Source organism: Accipiter gentilis, chromosome 19, assembly GCF_929443795.1.
Source record: "Accipiter gentilis chromosome 19, bAccGen1.1, whole genome shotgun sequence".
Lineage (NCBI taxonomy): Eukaryota > Metazoa > Chordata > Aves > Accipitriformes > Accipitridae > Astur > Astur gentilis.
Window position 1 is genome coordinate 5135997 of NC_064898.1, and position 19616 is coordinate 5155612.

A 19616-nucleotide genomic window follows, 5' to 3' on the forward strand; every position below is an offset into this window, starting at 1 on the left:
CAACAGTGCTGTGACCTCCAGTCAGGAAGGGAAGATCCTCAATCCCATTTCACTCCTTCCAGAGCAGTTCCAGCCTTGCAGCAAGTTGTTTGAGTGAGAGTTCGCTATCTTAGAGGTCAATATGTGGCTCTTGCCGTGGAAGAGACTGACTTTTGCCCTTCCCATTGAAGGGGCTGCCATGGTGGTGTTTCCTAAGGAAATGCAGCCGGTGGTGCTTGAGGGCACGCTTCCTCGGTTAGATGTGTAGCCGCAAGGTCCTGAACTTTCTTCAGGGTATGCTCAGTGAACAATTTGAGAGCAAAGCGTTTGACCGAAACTTGCATAGCTTGCTTTCTACTTTCTTTCCTGAGTAATTCTCATGGAAGATTATGGGAGACCTGAGTCAGGACAGTGGGATTTTGCTCAGAGGAAGAAAGCATGGGGGGGGGGGTGGGGGGGGGTGGGGCAACCCATTTTCTTTGCTTTCCCCTTCCAGTATAACATCATAAATGTGAGTGGACTGGGAACAGGATGATTTGTCATTGTTAATGTTTTTTTTTTTTTCTTTGTTTTTCTAGGACCTAGTTCAGGATCAAAATTAAAAGTTCCTGAGCTGAGTATAAATGGCACACAGCACGTTGTTCAAGCAGGCCAGACTTTAAATCTCACCTGCAGGTAACCAGCTGAGTTGGATTCTGATAATTTGGCTGGGAGTTCATACACCTGACACTTTCTTTTTTTGTAACTGAAATTAGAAAAAAATGAAACCTTATGTTGTGGGGAAAGGTGGGGAATGAACTTCAATGGCAATTGTTTAATAGTTCTTTGTTGTTTCTGTTGTTGTTTTTGGAAAACAAGATAAAAGAGAACCCCAGAAATAGCCTGATATAATAAAAAGAAAGCTTGGGAACTGGAGCTATATAATTGCAGCCCAACATAATTGTTTCTGCTTCCTTATCTGTATTTGCAGGGGGGAAATGGTTCATTCATGGTCTTTGCCTGAAACTCTAAGTAAGGATAGCAAAAGGCTGAAAGTAATTAAATATGCCTGTGGAAGGAATGGGAAGCAGTCCTGCAGCAGTCTGACCTTGAGCAGAACTCAAGCAAGTGACACTGGAAACTATAGCTGCAAATACCCAACAAGTCCAGCGAAAAAGAAGAAGGAATCTACAGTCTATGTATTTATTAACGGTAAGTTTATGTTTTTTAACACTTCTTGGTACTTGCACTTCAATACAGCAAAATGGACAAATAAGGCAGTTCAGGGTTTTGAATGATGTTTTCAGCCTTGCAAAATGTCATGATAATTTACCAATTAATGTATTAAATCTGCTTTCTCAGAGCTTGCAAATACAGATGCTAGAGTTTTATCTGTTAGGAAGAAAAATGAAGAAAGACAAAGACCCAATCCAACCAGTTTACTGGAGTAAATATTGCTCCACATGGAAGTAGGCTAGAAGTGACTCTGTGAAATGGGTATCAGAGAAATCATACCTTACAGAATCAGAGGATGACTGATGAAAATCATATAACTGGTACAACGTCCACTTTAACCTGTCTGGGTAAGATTCTAGATTTCTAGGCAGCTGAAGGATGCCAAAGCTGTCTATCCAGATCACTGAATTGTCTCATGCTGTGGAAAGTTAGTATTTGCTTATTAAGTCACGTTCCAAAATGTACTCTGTAGTCCATGTTACACAGATTGTAAAAATCTAGAATAAATGGAATCAAACTAAGCACAGAATTGTGTTCAGCAAACAAGTATCATGTAATGTATGGGAAATGCTGGAATTAGGTCAGTTAGGCTATAACAGAAATTGCTTTCTGGTCCTGTTTTCTTCCAGGATATTAATCAGACACCTCCCAGAATAGCTGAATGCAATAGACACAATAATAAAAGAAAAAAATTATAAACACAGCAGGGATTTATTTTAATTTTATATTTTAGTTTTTCTTGATTTTTACAGAATAAAATTAATAGATTACTGCAAGATATCGGGATTCACAGATTTTGAAAGCCCATATTACAGAGAATGTGCAACTGGAATTTCTCCAAATTATGTGTCTGCTGCTTCTAACGAGTTCACATCAGAGTGAATTAGCCTTTGTTTTCATTTTGTGACACAAAGAGTGGGACTGGTGCTGTGAAAAAGCAGAATGAAGTGGACCTCTCACTACAGTGATAGGAAATAAGATAGCTCCCCCCATTATTGTGTGTTGCTTTATTGAGAATTATTGAATAATTCATAATGTTCGTCCTGCTTTCTTTCATCTGAAATATACTGCAGTGTGTTTCTCACCCAACTATTTCCATATAATTCACTGGATATCCAACTACAGATGCATCCATGGAAGCATAACCAAAGTAGGTTATTCATTTAGTGACCATTTCCCACTGCCTAGGAAAACTTACACTTTTCTTGGATGACTTTTGCAAGTTTCCCATCATGGGACCTTCTTGAACCTCCCACCTTGGATGTCATCTCTATCTGAGATCTACCCACAATCCTCTCCATTCACCACATGAGAAGAGCAAGGATAGTTGTATCTCTGACTGAGAACCTCTCTGCTAAACCCACTTTACAATATAAGATATTCCTTTACGTTCTCTTGCTCCCTTTCCTGTATGAAGTGTTAATTTTTCTGGATCCTGAATTTTTACAAATGGAAGACACAACCAGTCTTTCTAACTCTTGACTGCTTCCCAAATTGTATGTAGCTTGCTTACATCTGAAAGAGATCCTCAATTAGATGTATGTGAACCAAGGTTATCTGCCTGATTTGCATGGTGATGGAAGAGAAACACATCATTGGAGAAATGGGGAAATAAGTTTTTTTTTTGTACAGCCCCCCCCCCCCAGTTAAATAAGACCTCCTGGATGTCTTATTTTTGTTGATTTTTCAAGGACATTCAGTCATTAAATGTTGATGTCACTGTTGAATTAGGATTAGATTACGTTTCTCCTCCTACCTTAGTTGCCAAAAACCAGTAAAATGTTTAAGGGACAAACCTGTATTAAGCTTAGACCTCTTTGGCATCTTAATTTTCTGAATTTGACAATCCTTTTGCTTGAAAACCAATTTCTTAACACTTAAGTGTTGATTGTGTCCTACTAAGCACATATGAGAGTTAGGGCGAACCCCTGATAACGAGGGAGGCTGCAAGGTAACTGCTCATTTAATGCCTATTGAAAGTGTCACTTTGTCCTAAGGTGGGGAAAGGGATACTAGGCCTCCAAAAATTTACAATTTCAGGAAGAATTGTTGAGTAAGTTGAAAAGATACAAGATACCGAGTACCCAAACTCACCCTTTCTGATCAGTGTGGTGTTAGCATTTGGAAAGGAAATACTTAAGGAATCTCTTAATGTAAGTCATTGTTCCTGTGAACATGCATGAAATCCAGTTATCTGGCACAAGTGGAGGTGAGATGGGAGTGACAAAATCCTCTGTCAAGACTACCGTTCTTGAGTCTAGTTTTATTTTAAATGAATTTGTGGGTGCTTAGGAAATAAACATTTGTAAAATTTGGGTCCCTCCTAGTTTTGTATTGTTTCCTGTGGCAGGACGTTGTGTCAGTCCATTTCCCATATTAGCTCCATGTGGATCACCGAGGTGCCTGTTTCCCATGTCTTAGCATGCTGCAGATGAGAACAAATAGTTGCTATTTACAAACACAGAATCCGAATCAGGAAAGTTGATATTGTTTGTACAGGAAGTCATCACTTATTGTTTTAAAAATGTTATTCATTTCCGTAATTAGAGTGATACTGAATATGAACTGGATTTAAAAAAAACCCCACAAACCAACAATAAACCCAGTAAGTCCTTTGGGTCAGTAAGGAGTGTATGCTATGGCAGAAGATGAGCTTCTGTAGACAAAACCAAGACGCAGAACGATGGGAAGGAGAATGCAAGTCCCAGTGCCCCAGGATGACTCGAAACGTTTCTGAAGAAGCTCTGTGTTTGGGTGATCGAGAACGGGCAGGCTGGTGACTTCTCTTGCGGGAGCTAGTCCTGACACCACCCTTCTTTCAGCTGGAGAGGTCACTACTGAGTTGCACGGGGGAGTGAGCGCGCAGTATGTGCTGCAGCAACTCTTGACCACACACAGCTCAGGAATTGAGACATCAAGTGAGGGAAATGAATTCTCTTAAGAGCCTTGGACTTTGCTCTGAGAAAACTGATGGCCTGACTTCCACCACAAGGCATGGGAAAAAATCTGAAATGAAGCAAAGCCTCTTTGCCAATTTCTCTACTATCTCGGACCCAAAACTGCTTGGATCGTCGTTTTGTTACACAACTGCAGCGTTTAGTGGTAGTAAAATGGAAAGATTTGTAATGAACACTCACTGCGTATGTTGGAGTGAGGCATAGGGAATTTTCTGCTTGAAAAGAGATAATTATGGAATAAAGACAGTCAAGAAACACCAAATTATCAGCAGGCTGTTTTGAAACCTCTGTAGATTTCCCTGGGGACAGTGCTAAAGGCTTTTATTTCTGCCTGCCTGGTATCTCCAAGACACTCTCTTCCAGTCGCTGGAGTTCATTGCTTTCTTCAAAAACGTGCCGTTCTCTTCATTCTGTCATAATCTCTTGCCTTTGATCGATTGTTCCCATGGTGTGACAGAGAAAAAGCAGATAGGTTCAATTACACTGATATATCAAGGTTAGATTTTTGCAAGAATTTAAACAAACTTCGATTCAAGTTGAAGTGTTGCTACTTCCTGTGATGAAGACAGCTTTCAGCTATTAATATACAAGAGTAATATCTTAATTCTGTTGCAACAGAGAATTCTTCTCTAAGTGAAGTTGTACTAGGGTATTAGCTCATTTCTTAGTGAATGTTCTCCCTCTCCTTGTCTCTCCTCACACTCCTGCTGTGCCTGCCTTCTGACCGCACACTTTTCCTTGCAAAATGAGACATGTACTGGTACTTCAATCAAGCACCGTTCAAAATATACCATTTTAAAATCAGACCTCTAGGCTGAGTGAGTTGTCTATTCTCTTTCTGTGCTTAACAGAGAGAAGGACCTTCTGGTACGTATTTCTCATCACTGACTTTACAAGGCATCTGGAGAACAAGCTTAGAATAGATGTCTTGCTTGGAGATGATTTAAGTCAGGTGACATAAATCAGAGCTGGGTAATTAGAGGTACAAGTCCTGAGAGTACTTGACTCACCAATGCCTGGAATGTCAAACATGTCCACTAGTTTTGGATATTTGGCTTGAGATGTGTCTCAGATTGGACAGTCCAAAATGAAGGGCTTTAGCATTAGTGAGTGGCTCAAAATGTAAGCCTTCGAAGTGCCCAAACATCTGGGGTTTTGAGTGCCTTTTTGAACTCTAGAGTTGTATTCTGCAAGTGCTGACCGTCTGGCATCTCCTTGGGAGGTCCGCTTGTTGACAGATAGCTGGATCCAGCCCCAAAACTGACAGGGATTTAAGATTTAGCTTGAACGGATTGAGTCCTGTAACCCCAAAGGTACTGTGTTGCAGAACAGTAAGAGTATCAAAAGAGTTCCCCTAAAGAGTCTCTTAAGATCAGAAGCATCAAAATCAAAATAATTCAACAGGTGAAAAAAGCAGGAAGACAAAACACCCTGAAAGCCAACAGAAAGGGAGATTTTCTTCTTTTTCCTTTTTCTTCTTCTTATTCAGAAATAATGTACTGACAGAAGAACCTGCTGAGGCCTGGGAAGCTCTTCCTCCCCTGTGCCTTTTTTCTCTCTTTGCTTTTGGCACAGTTTTAGCGTATGAGCGGTACGGTTTTGGCTTACACTGTCAGAGTCAAAAATATGATAGTGTTCCTGTTACGAAAAGGAAACTAGTTGAAATTAAGCTATGCTACAGCTGTATCAAGTATGTGGACACATTTTTTAGTGTCTAATGAGGTTCCTGTTACAAAACAGAGCCCTTTAGGACTTGCTGACGTCAATCACCTGTAACTGCCATGCTTTTGTCATTGCGTGTATATGGACTTCACATCACAGTACACGGTGTTGAGCAGAGCATGGATGTCTTGGCAGCATCAAAGGCCATGCACTAAGCCCTCCAAGGTCCTTCTTCCTCACCAAAGTTTATCCCTCCTACTGAAACAGAAATAATATTTCCAAGATGAACCATCGTGAGGGAGGGATACATCTGAAAAAGTGTTCCTAATGCCCAGTAGCATTTCTAGACATCGCTTTCTGGACATAGTAATTGCTCTAGGGTGGATTTCCTGGCTTATGGGGGTAAGAAAGTTTTTCCTTAAGAGTTTTAACTGTTTTTTATGTGCGTTATGGACCTACATTGATGATAGCATAATATAACTAGCCCCAAAGGAAAACAAACCAACCCACCTAAAAATCACTGTACAGCTATGCTAGCAATGCTTTGTGTCTGAATGTGCTCCAGATATAAAGTATTCCACGCCTTTTTCTTTTTCTTTTTTTTTTTTTTTTTTTTTTCCCCTGGACTTCTGTGATTATTAATTTATATCTCAAGCCTTCCTTCGGGGTTTAGAAATCATTTGGATTTGAAGAGTATTATTTTACAGGCTAAGAGGCAAGAGTGGAAAAGCCCTTCTTGCAGATGGGTGGTGTGCTTCCAGACATACAAAATGGGATTTTTTTTTTTGAGGAACATAGAAGCCTATATGTGAGCAGGGTGAATAGGTGTGTTTCCTAAGGTGTGATTAATCTCATTGTAAAACAGATGTCTAAAACAGGTCAGATGAGTCCCATGGTTTTCCCCGGTGACAACACTAACAGTTTGGCCACGTAGCTTGGTGAGAAATGTCTATATTTTAGATGTGTAAGTGGGATGAGAGCCACTCTTGCTGCGCAAGGTTCTCCTCAAATTACTTCTAAACAGCCCTACTAATTTAGCTGGGATAAATAAAGTTAGTTAGCATGAATCCCTGCAATGGAAAGGGGAATTTGGCAATTTACCTATTAACTTTCATGAAATTTGCATGTCTGTACTTTAGTGAAGACTTTGGTCCTCTTCAGGTGCATGAGGGAAGAGGGTGTTATGTGAATGTGAGGAAACTGTTTTGGCTATTTTAGCCTGAAAAAAATCTTAATGATGAGCCAAGTGTAAGTAGGTATTTTGGAAGAACTTCAGAAGACAAACTTTCAGAGATTTCAAGGAGCTCAGATTTTTCTGCAGAGACTTTTCTTCTTGCAAATGTATGTGTCAGTACTCTGACTCACATAGTTCAGATCATTAAAAACAAACCAAACCCATGAACAGTAGCTGAAGCCTGTGGAAATAAAGAACCTCTCCACCTTTTCTGATTTTGGCATTTCAAGTGTTGGCTAATTTAGTTGTTTGTGCAAACCCCATAAATAGTCTAGACAGGTTACTGATACCAGACATAATATTGCTTGTGTTAAGCCTCCTATCAAGTTTGTATCTGGCTGCCAACCAGCTTAATAAAAAGCTGCTATTTATGTTCTTTAACAATATAGCAAGTGACCTTCATGGATTTTGTGATTTCATGAATGCTCTTTGTGGTTTCACAGTGATTGTAACTGAGAGATATTGTAAGGAACACAGTCAAACCAGCACACAGTCATTAATTCCAGGCACAATTTAAAAATACACTAAACTGACTTTTAAAGTAACCTTTAGATTATGCAAATATTCTGGCTGTCCATCTTTCATGTTGATACTCTTGCAGGCAGCTCTGAAGCAAAAAAAAGAAAAAAAGCAGAAGCAAAACCAACCAACCAACCAAACAAAAATTTTTTTAAAGAAAGGTCAACCCTCTTTGATCTTCCATTCCAAATCCTGATGGAGCTGAATGTGTAACTTGGATGTGGTCTTCAAGATAGGTCAATCCATGATGTTCCTTTTATGTTTAGAGGTTTCTGAACATAAAAGTGAGTGAAGCTGGCCCAGAAGACTGCTGGCAGGAGGTTAGGTCATCCCAGATGTGCTGCCAGCCAGCTGTTCAGGGAAGGATGGCATTTACCTCCCCTCAGGAAGGAATTGGGAGGAAATGTAGCAGGAGCTACTGGCAATACCTAGGACTAGGATGGGAGGGAAAGAGAGGAAAAAAAAGAAGCAAGAGTGCTATTATTTGGGGGACAGAAGGTTTCCACATTGTTGGCATACCCTGCCAACGTGGCATAACCTGCCCTGGTTCTGCTGTGGGTTCGGCTTTGCCTGATCCAGGCTGGTAGAGTCTGTACCAGATTCTGGTCTTGAGGCACCGAGAGTATCCCCTTATGGCCATTAAGACGGAAGGAGAATAAAATCAAAGGGAATCAGGAAAAGTCTCCACACTCATTATGAAAACAAAACTGTGCTAGGAAACATGATGCGTATTTCTTTTAATCAAAAGCAGGAAGACATTTGGAGCACTTGGGGCCATCAATTGCCCTCCGGCCCACGGCGGAAGTCCCCGGTGATGTCAATGGGAGCTCTGCACGCGAATAACAGGGGCATGGAGACGCCTTGGCGTACCACTGCAGGGATTCTACCAAGAAAGGCTGTGACTGAGCTTTAAAGCCTACTGAGAGCAGCCAGGGCGTTTAGTTGACTTTTACAGAGCACTTCATTGACTTCTCCAAGCTCAAATGTGCATTTCCATTGCAGAAGGAGGAAAAAAAAAAAAAAAAAAAAAAAAAGCGCCAATCGTGGTGTTTTGTGCTTGTTTCCTGTCCCTGCCTTCGGATGGGCAGGAATTCGGCGAGGTCTGAGCCGCACAGCCCCCACTGCCTCAATATTGGCATCAGTCAGTGGTGACACTGTGTCTGCAGACAGCACCGGTAGTCCCCAGAACAGCTCTTCCTCACGCTTGTAATGATCTGGAGATTATGATACAGGAAACTACTTTGCAAAGCTTGCTGGTTTTGGGCAGGAGCTCTTAATTTTGTGACAAAGACAAACGAGTCTTTGGGGAGTAGTAAATCCGTTTGTCTGGTGATGTTAAGGGGCAGGTGACCTCTTCTGTGGCTGCAGCCCCTGGAACAAAAAAGGTTCTTTTCACCATGCTACAAACAGGTTCATTCTTGGTCTTTCCTTGAATCGTACGGCAGAGGAAATGTCAACCTAACAAGTCCTTAGGGTATTTTTTATTACATACGCATCCCCTATTACTCATAAGTTCCTTTTGCGATTTCAGTGGACATTTAACACCTATTATTAAATAAAGCATTGTGGCTTTCATTTCAGAAAGATTTTGTAACAGTTTGATTAAGCCCCTTTAGGAAAACTTTTTCTGTATCCTGGGGCACACTTGAGATCCTCTACCTTAGGATTCTCCCCAGTATAAATTAGAGTAGACTTTGCTTCTCTTCCTGTTTGATATCTCAAACAAAAATATTATTTCATACAAAAAGAAAAGGAGATCCTAAGGGCACAACCGCTTTATGACACTGGGAAGTGCAGATCGTACTTTTGAAAGAGAAGCAAAAGTAATGTATTTGAAGAACTACTTGAGTGAACATAGGTCAACACGCAGAAGTCTGGGACCAGAACACTTGAATAAAGTATTACAATTTGAGGTTCTATAAAGGGTCAGTTCTTGCTAGCTTTACTCATTTCTTATCCAAGAAAGATTTCCATTGTTTTTTGTAAGGTTTTGACTGATTGAAAATAATAGGATTTGCCTGAAAACACATTGGGGCTGTAGATAAGGGCAGAACTAAGATCTGAACGTTCCACTTTTTTAAGAGTTAAAACCCAAACCTTATGTGAATTTTGAGGTAGTCTATCTGCCATGTGAGTCAAACTGAACCTTCAGATCTGAACACCTGCAAAGAAGATTTGGAGCCAGAGCCTGTGGCTTGAGCCCCTCTTTGTTAAGTGGCCCAAACAATAGCAGCAGCAATGTTCCCTGTTCCCAGCGCAAGCTATTTATGACAATGCCCTTTGTTACCGGGATTGTTCAAGGGACAGTAAATTACTCTGCCAAGCTTTAGTTATTGAGTCAAAAGGAATTAATGTTTTCCTGGCATTTTCATTTACCTTGTCACTTAAAAAAGAGACATATAGGTATTGTGATAGTGGGAAGGGAAGGAGGACAATAATTAACTCTCGTTAGTCCGTGTTCTCAGAGTTGAAAATATGGCTGGATAATCACAGTAGATTCTTTCTCCTGGTGAAGTCAACGTGAGTTTTCCCCATCAGTTTCCTCGCAGAGAGCAGGAACATGTCCAGTGTAGCAGTTTCCTGATAAGTGAAGTTCAGCTCACTTCCCATATAATTACTTCTCCTGGTGATAATAAAATAGAAATGCCCTGAAATAAAAAACATATATCTCAGCAGTATACATGATGCTGTAATGGGAAAAATGTACTTCAACTGTCCTGGATTATAATGGAGATACCAAAGTACTGCTACTGATATTGAGTGATAAATATATTTTCAAATACTTAATAATATTTTGCTGAACTTGTTTAGATAAAAATAAACAGAAGATTGATTGGAGGACTTTGTCTAGTTTTCATCATGGACAGGGTTAGTCTGTTCTTTCAAGGCTGTATGCACCGTTACAATTTCTACACATTGTCTTAAGATTTCAGATATCAACCTTTTCCTTTTTCTTCTCCTGCAGATACAGGCAATCCGTTTGTGGAGATGCACAGTGATATACCTAAAATAATACACATGACTGTGGGAAGAGAAATGATCATTCCATGCAGAGTCACAGCACCAAACATTGCTGTTACTTTAAAAAAGGTACCTCGATCCAAGCATGCTCTGAAAGTGTTATTGTGGATGATGCTTCTTTTGTTTGTTTTTTTACAGCTATTGTAATTCTTTTGAAATATTTCAACAACTTAGTATTTCTTAAACAAGGTTTCTGGCTGTCAGTGTGTTTAGAAATATTTCATCCCTGGAGGCTTCATCTCATATCTCACAGAAGGGCTTCATCAAATCTCTTACACTGGCTGAGAATTTTCTGAAGAAAATGAAACATTTCATACCATTTTATTAAATCTTCACTGACAAAGGTTTCTTAAGCCCAGGAAGGAATTTCTTGTTAGGAGAAGAGATTTCCTCCCACCTCTTCCCTTGCCCTTCCTCCCCTTTCCTCTTCTGTCCTCTGGAACAGCCGGTGAGTGCAGTCCCCGGGGATTTGCTGGGGCTGTACAAGGATCTCTCAAGCCTTTGCCCTACCTCACTCCCACCAGCGACTTTGCTGCCTCCTTTGACATATGAGTGCACTTATCAGACAAGGGATGGCTTCTCTTTGTAGGGAATCGTGCAGAGTTTGAGACGGTGTGGCCGGTATTAGAAAACCTAGACATTTTTCATGTTTTGGGGAAACCATTTCTTTCCCAGGTGTCTTGAGAGTTACGTGGACAGGTAACTGACCTATATGTACGTAGTGAAGTACCTGCTATCAAGACAGGGAATGGTGCTTCTTTTTTTAAAGTTCCTTTGTTTGCCTCAAAAATTAAGTGGAAGTCCAGTGATGTTTTGTTTCTAAATAAAGGGAGTTCTGTACAGAGTGGCATAAATGCTCATCGTTGTCACAAGGGAAAGAAACTTGTCTTTTTATAGGATTACATGCAATTGCCAAATCGTACCACTGTAAGATGCTTATCTAGATCAATACAAGTCTTTGATTCCTCTTTGAATATAGACTTTTACACAAGCCACAGATTTGATCCTGTGTTTTAACTTGACCTGGAGGTTTACAAATTCTATCCAGTGCTGCTTTGCTAATATAGATACAGATTTTGCCTCTTGGTTTCCACCTATTAAATCACGTGAAAGAAAGCACAATGCAGAAAAAAGAAAGTAATCTGACCTAGGATGTTACCATATGTATGTGTATAAACACACACACACAGACACGCTTCTGCAAGAAGTGCACCAGGGGTGGATGAAGCACAAGATTCTGTAGCTATAGAATCAAAAGTAAACGAGGTTTGGCTTTCAGTAAGGTGGGTGTTGTAAAGTGGGAACTTATTTGGACACTGTAGTGTTGCATGTGAAATCTCAGCATATTAAATTCCTAACCGAGAAAATTCCTGTCAGGTTTCTCTCTTATTGAACAACACAAAAATATTTTTTTTCTCCTTATTTGGAGGAGATTGAGACATATCTACTCTCTTTTTTCATATCAATTTGCCTTTAGCTTGAGGTTGTGGTGTAAGGCACATCCTTACACCATCAAAACCAGATGTAATACTCCGGGAAGGAGAAAGAGGAGGTGGAGCCAAGTCTCGAAAGAAAGGATTGGTTGCTTACATGTTTTGCATTCCAGGAAAAATAAATGTGTTCCCTTATTAATCGCAGAATTTCCTGAAGCATGTAAACTACAATGCATTACATCATATCTTACTTTATTATTATCTGTGCACCCATATATGAAGATTCCAGCAAGTTTTTGCTCACATAGCAATTAAGAGATGTGTTAAATGCATTTCACAGCTGCAGGCATACTACTTTTGGAGAGCTGGCAAAAGCTATTCTGTTTTCCATTCAGCGATAGAGGAAGAAGTCAGAGTCCCCATAATGCAATCCTATGGAGCTGGAAAGAAACCCCCAGCATTAGAGTCATTAGGTTCTGCATTCTCTATTGCCAGGAAGTAAAAATATGAAATACTTTTTGATAATCTCTCTCTTCTGGAAGGACTTGTTACAGATGCATGAGCACTGCCTCCAGCATTTAGTTCCTGTGCAGTGCTACTTCTTGGTTTTAATGGACCGATGTGGGAAAGGTTTATTATCCATCTTCAACACTGCAAATTAGTTTTTTACTAAAACTGCATCTTTACCTTAGTCAACCTTTTTGAGATACTGTGTTGCTCTTAACTTCCAGGCTGAACATCTGTGCAAATTGTATTCGATAGCATGGCAATCATATACAACATAGGAGGAGTCTTAAAAATCAAGAAGCTAATAAAACAGGGATTGGGAAACGGGGACAGAGCTTTTGATTCCTATTTCAAATTCAGGCTTCAGGTCCTGTTATAACCTATATCTGCAACAGCTGTTGTGTCTTTCTCTTCCTCATCATATGAAGACCTGTGGAATCAATCAACAGATTTGATCTAATGCTTAATAGACAGATATCCAGAGGCTCTGGATCTATCATTCCTATCAATATAATTCTGGAAGCCTCGTTCAAGATCACTAAAATAAGATAAACCTTATTGCAAGTAAGATGTGCACTTCTCTTGCCTCTTCATTTACTCTTATCTTGCTAAATAGAGAAAGCACCACCTTTTGGTACAATGGTTTGATCCCTCTGTTTATTCTCCTTTTGGATTCTCTATCATAAAGTCAGCAATGACATTCATGGGAATAGAGGTAAACAAGCTTCAGCATAAGGAATAAAAAGAGGAAAAAAACCCAAGGATGTTGAGAGTCACACATGTGGGCAGTCTGATTTCTTAATAATGTCACTTCGTCCTTCCCAAATTGATGGAAGGGGAAACATGAAAGAAAAGACAAGCATTCAAAAGTCTAACACACATTTTTACTACACTTTCAGCTGGTCTTTCCAATACAATCTGCCTTTGGAGACGTGGGGAACCACAGCTTGACTATATACTCTTGACCATACGTATATGCCCAAAACCTTGTGGTAGTACTGTGTCAATGCCACCAGGTACCAAAAAGGTTCAGTGGTTGGTGCTGAGCAAAGAAGGAGGCACAGCCTATACCAAAAGAAACTGAAGTCTAGTTTGAAACAAAGTACAAAGAAGGTAAAAGTCCAAGACTGCACTGGGAGCCACAGCAATGTGGTTCATGCAGATAAGTATGTAGACAATAAATTCCATGTTTACTGCAGCCGTCACAACAAACTGAATCTTTGAATGCTTCTATTTGCTGGTACCCATCTGTAACCTATCATTTTGGCTGGATTTATCCTCTGCTGCTTCAATGGAAATCTCACTGTTCCGGCACTGTGCTTCTTCATAGGTTTTCTCCTTCTCTCAGTGATGACCAGTTGGCCAAGTTTTTTTACAAGACCCTGAACTACACTGGCCCCGCTCTGCATGAGGGATGGACATCTAGAGGTCCCTTCCAACCTAAATTATTGTGTGATTCTGGGATTCTCTGCCCTGTACCATCCATGCAGCGATCATCTTGGCGATGATGCTGTGTCTCTAGGTGGTGGCCTGGAAGCTGGTTTAGGGCAGAACAAAGCAACCGTGCTTCCCTGAGAATGGGAAGCAGGTCATCTGAACCGGTGGGGTTGGCAGAGGAGAATGGCGTGGAGGAGAGCTGGGTAAGAAACTGAAGCAAGTACAGAGAGCTGTGAAGAACTGTGAGGGTGAGCACCCAGCCACCGCCCTTGTTCTCTTCTGACACAAAATCCTGGTATTTCTACCCTCTGAAAGGGACATGTTGCAGTATTTTGTTTCCCCACCCACTTCCAAAAGACTTAGCCACAGACTGGCTGTGTCACAGTGGTCTTTTGCTAGCCATAGAATTCAGTTTTCTAAAGTTTTCCTTACAGTAACTTAAAAGTGTGGAGTTATGCTTTCATATGTGACTGCATGCGACTTCTTGGTCTCGAAGCTGCAAAAATTTACACTCAAAGATGTAGCTCTAGCTGTTTTTGAGGGGTGTCAGATGAATAAACTGTGCAGGCAAAGACTTGCCTCCCGGGCAGGTGAGCCTGTTGGCTATACAGACAACTGACAACATTAGATCCTGCAAAACAGGATCGTATTTATGAGCACTTTATTTCTAAGACCCAGACACTTCCTGGGTCTTTTGGTTACTTTCCCATTCCTGGAGTAAGGCTAATACAAATTCAGTTATCTGTCAATTAACTAATTAATGTGAAGGGAACACATTCCCTGGGAAATGTCAATCTAGGGAGGCTCTGAGGCTCTGACTTGACTCTTTCTTCATGGCATATATGAAAACCTGTAGAGGAATATGCGCAGAAACAGTTTGGTTTCTACCAACGCAGCAAGAGGATAAATCCAGTTGAAGCCCTTGAAAGCATAACTACTAGTTAAACCAAAGCTTGAATATTTGTTATATTTAAACAGGAATGGCAACAGAGCTCTTAGAGTCCAAGATATTGTTGAATGGTAGCCAGCAGGCTGTAATGTAATGGGCTTTACTTGTGTGCGTAACACACACTTCCCCTGTGATTTGCATGCTTATTATAGCATCTTATCAGTTGTGGTAAAGATAAGGAATTCTACCACAGCATTTTCTGCTCTGTAATTATTGTTCATTTGATTCACCGTGCATTTCTGTTGGAGGAAATGGCATGAGATGAGTGGAGGTGATCTCAAGGGTAGCTTTAGGCGTACACTGAGCGTGCAGCGTCGAGGATGCCGGGTTTTGGAAAGCAGCTGTGCCACGCAGGAAGGTGCTGGGCAGCCACATTTCCCCCAGCCTCTGGCAGCCACCCATGTTGGCTTTGGCCATAGGAAGGAGAGGGCTGGCCGGCGTACAAACCCTCTGCTCAAATGAAGGGGAAGAAAGAGATGGAGAGGCCATAGTGAGAGGTGATGAGCTGCAAGGTGCTTAGTTGTCCCAGAGGTCTTTGCTTAGGGCATTAATTCACTCAAACTCTGCTATGTGCCATCTTTTAAAATATGTTGTTTTTATCATAAAAGCAGGCTTTATAAAAGTAAAGTCCCATCCAGGCTTTGTACTCATGGCTGATCTCTGTGTTGGCCAAACGGTGGCATTTATTCCGTTGATATGGCATAACAACAAAACCGTGATGTGAAAACAAGAGGTCTTGTCTGAACTTTAATGCCTATGTCATGCTTTGCCTTTTCAGGGTTTTCTTGATACCTTATTAAAATGGGGCTTAAAACTCAAAGGCTCCTAATGTAAAATAGAATTTGTACTTCTGACAAAGTGAACACTTGATCACACATGGCAATATTTTAGTCTGTATTAGATTTCAGGTCTCAAGTTTAAAAACACCAGATGGCTTTATACTAATTATTTGTTGGTCCCTCAGCTTCTGAGGGACTTACAGATGCTAAATTTTTAAAATGTACACATTTCCATTTTCTGTGGAAATGTGATGTATTTAGTGTTTCAAGGCATCCTTTCAAAATCTCTACTCAGTATCACTTTTGTCATTTAGTATGATCAGTAGTTCTCAATAAAAATGCCCAAGGAAGATTCGTGGCTTTCAGATTTTCACTTCATGTCGCATGTAATGACTTAGAGACAGTACTCTGTGACCTGTCAGCTTTGGAACAAGCATTCGTGTCCTTAACATTTTTTTTTTAAAAAACGGTCCAGTCCTTTAGACAACATAAACGTGAGAAACATCAGATTGAATCCTGGCAGGAATTTGTTAAAGCCACAAAATGATGGCAAATTAAGTCCATTTGTCACCTTCATTGAAAAACGTGTATTTGCGTCTCATTGGTAAAACCAGGATACTTAATTGCAAAGGTTCGCCAAGATGAGCACTTTAGCTGCCAACCAGGAGCCAACAGAATAGCAGCCCAAGTGCTGAGGCTAATGATAGTGTCAATCTATTGTGTCATAAATTATATCCTGTTATAAATAATGAAATCTTGGAAACAAATAAAACATTCACATTCTTCACCCAGATTTTTCCTCTATTTTGTGATGAAAATGTGACTTGAAAAATCTGCATAATTAAATGTCGTCCTTTCTAATTTGATTGGCATTTTTTTAGGGTGTTTTCTCCCATTCCTTTTTATTAGGCTGCTTTGATTAGAGAGTGGCGTGAGGATGAGTTGTTTTTATGATGCGTGTTTGACACTTCCAGATTCCACGCGAAACCCTAATTCCTGATGGCAAGACAATAATCTGGGACAGCATGAAAGGCTTCAGAATACCTAAGGCAACCTACAAATTCATAGGGCTCCTGAGCTGCGAGACAACCGTCGGTGGACACAAGTATAGCACAAAGTACCTAACGCACCGAGAAAGTAAGTAGTGTTCTCCGCTCCCCGTCTTTTCATTAAGCACTCTGCCCTGGTGACATTATTCACTCTTCTTTCTCTTCGTCACGCGCAGCCAACACAATTTTTGATGTTCAGTTAAGCACCCCACGTCTTGTCAAGTTGCTGAAAGGAGACAGCCTGGCAATTAACTGCACCGTCACCGCAGCCTGGAACACCAGAGTGCAGATGACGTGGACTTATCCTGGAGAGGTGAGTGCTGTGGTTGAAATGAAGAAACCGGGGGTTTCCCATAGATCACTCTGCATCTAGCAACCCGGGAGGAGTTTCGCCTCAAAATGCTCGCTGTGGTTTGCATTCCATCGTTTTGACCCTTGCTGACATGTCTTTGAAGGCTTCTTTTTTTCTTTCTGGTACTTAATTGAAGAAGTAAACATGTTTACACAATGTACTCTCGTTATATTGCATAATCGCAAGCGAACGCTAGAATTGTTTCATCCCTGGGAGCTTCCTTTCGACCTGCAGAAGTGGTAGAAATTTATCACCCAGTCCCAGGCAGGGGCTCACTCTTGTGACAAGAAAGTTTTCAGCGAGGCTGTCTTTCTCAACACATCCATTTAAAAGACTGGCAGACAGTCAGGCACCCGACTTGAGCATGTATAGAAAAGGTATTTTTATTTAGCTAGCAAAAATCTCATTTGTTAAGTGTCACATGAACAATCCTCTTGTTTTGACAACTACAGGAACGATCTTGAATGTGCTTCACCTCCCCTCACATCGGGGGCATCCTCATAAATATTTGTCGCTCACAGAATAACTGCCAGGGAGTCCGTGTAAAGCTGATAAGAAATTTGACATTATTTTAAGGTTTACAACTCCCATTCCTTTCATGTCAATTTGATTTATGCTGGTGATTCAAGTCAAGCTCATTTATTATGTCACTCATTGTGCCTAATCACAAGCTGAAATTATGATTACATTATATAGGGAAGATTAATGTAATTGTTTCTTGCATACTGTAGCCATTTTCCCTGGCATTTTTTCACCTCAGAAATAAACAACTTAGCAACAAAAAATGCTCCAAATATATTATATTGCTCATTGCTGCCTTACCAAGCCCTAGCCGGACACCACACTTGTGAAATTCTGCTTTGTTTTCATTTGGATGGCAACTGAAGGGTGCTCAGTGTTTATAAGACACCAACAATGTCCTGGGTTAAATAAACTTTGAGGCCAAAGGCTGAAGGGGGGTTGCAGGAAATAACTCCTCAGACTCACATTATCTTCAGTTCCACCCTGTTATTCCCTTGCCAAATCCAGTCTCTTTTCCATCTATAGCGTTTCCAGAATTCTCCCCCTCTTGTGTTAATGCCTTCTTCTTCTATATATCTGCTGTCTATGGACACTGAATCCAGGCACCAAACCATGTGCTGCTTTTCATATCGTGGCTTTGGGGATTTTTACAAGCAATGCTGGACAAGGCGCAACAGGGATCTGGGCATGTTGGTACAGCAGGCCATATGGAAGGGATGATCTTTGTCTGGAAAGGACTAGTTTGGATGCTATTACAACTTTGGTGAAGAGAATAATGAATTGACATATAATGTTACTTAAAATTTTTCTTGTTGACCCTCTGGAAAGGTTAGGCATCTTTTGCATGTCTGTGCTGCACAGAGGGAACTGGATTATTAGTTTTTTTAAGTATGGTGGCACTACCTTAAAATAAAAATCTTAATAATCATGAAAATTGGTTTCATTAAGCTCTTTCTTGTTCATTTTTACTTTTATAGGCAAGGAAGAGAGGTTCTGTAATGCAGCGTATTGACCAGAAGAATACAGAAGCCAATATTTTTTACAGTATCCTCATCATTGACAAAGTGCGTGATATTGATAAAGGCCAGTATACCTGCCATGTGAAGAGCGGGCCATCAAACAAAGCTGTTAACACGACAGTCATTGTTTATGGTAAGAAGTGTTACAGATTTGTACAATACCGAATGCTCATGTACCAACTTCAGTCATACGATAGCTTTACATCTTGACACAAAATGGAAGTGAATTTATAGCACGTTTGTCATGGCCAGAAAAAGGAGAGAGACCAGAGAGATTATGTACCTTTTGCTCCATGACTGTTTTGTGCTGTTGGCAGTAGACATGTTAATATTCAGTTTGATCACTCTTGTCTGCAAAACACTGTGATGACCCTGTCCTCAGTTAGCTCTGACAGAAGCAATCAGTTAAGCTATAGTTTGCAAAAAAAAAAAAAAAAAAAAAAAAGTATAAGCTGAACTTAAATAGAAGAATCCCACTTCCTCTTCTGTTGTACTTATTCATTATTTTCTATGAAAAATGAAGAATAAATAGGTATACTAGCTCTACATGGAGCAGGTAGCTGCTAGACCATTCAAAAAAATGAAACAAGCACAAGATACTGCAACTCATTAGTATGCTTTTACAGTGGGAGCCTTAAATGAGTTCCCTATGGTCTACCTGGGCCTTCTGTGAATTCTGGAAATTTCTGGTGTTATTTCAAGTTTATGTGAATTAGGACTTTTGTGCATTGGGCCTCTATGAAAAGCTACCTTCTTTGTGCCATCCTATTACAATTAGGGCTACGCAGGATCTTTGGCGCATCATCGGTATTAAAGACCAAGTGGTTGGTGGGTGTCTTCTATGACAGATGACTCATGGATCAGAATATTGATTTGTTCTGTGCTTTCAGTGGTTTACCTTTTCTTTCTCATCTGGCTGTGTAGACTAAGCACCCCATATTGGTATTCTTAGAGAGTATTTAAGTCCATTTTCTCTAGTTAA

At 40.4% G+C, this 19616-nt stretch overlaps 1 protein-coding gene across 2 annotated transcripts in view; it reads left to right on the top strand.

The window, feature by feature from the left end:
• Nucleotides 1-19616, top strand: part of FLT1 (fms related receptor tyrosine kinase 1) — a 116260-nt gene that overhangs the window by 15406 nt on the left and 81238 nt on the right. For both annotated transcript variants that reach the window (XM_049823257.1, XM_049823258.1), the window contains exons 2-7: nucleotides 558-654; nucleotides 950-1170; nucleotides 10532-10656; nucleotides 16667-16829; nucleotides 16918-17054; nucleotides 18593-18767. In XM_049823257.1, the coding sequence (XP_049679214.1) occupies nucleotides 558-654; nucleotides 950-1170; nucleotides 10532-10656; nucleotides 16667-16829; nucleotides 16918-17054; nucleotides 18593-18767 (918 nt within the window). The remainder of the gene's footprint in view (nucleotides 1-557; nucleotides 655-949; nucleotides 1171-10531; nucleotides 10657-16666; nucleotides 16830-16917; nucleotides 17055-18592; nucleotides 18768-19616) is intronic.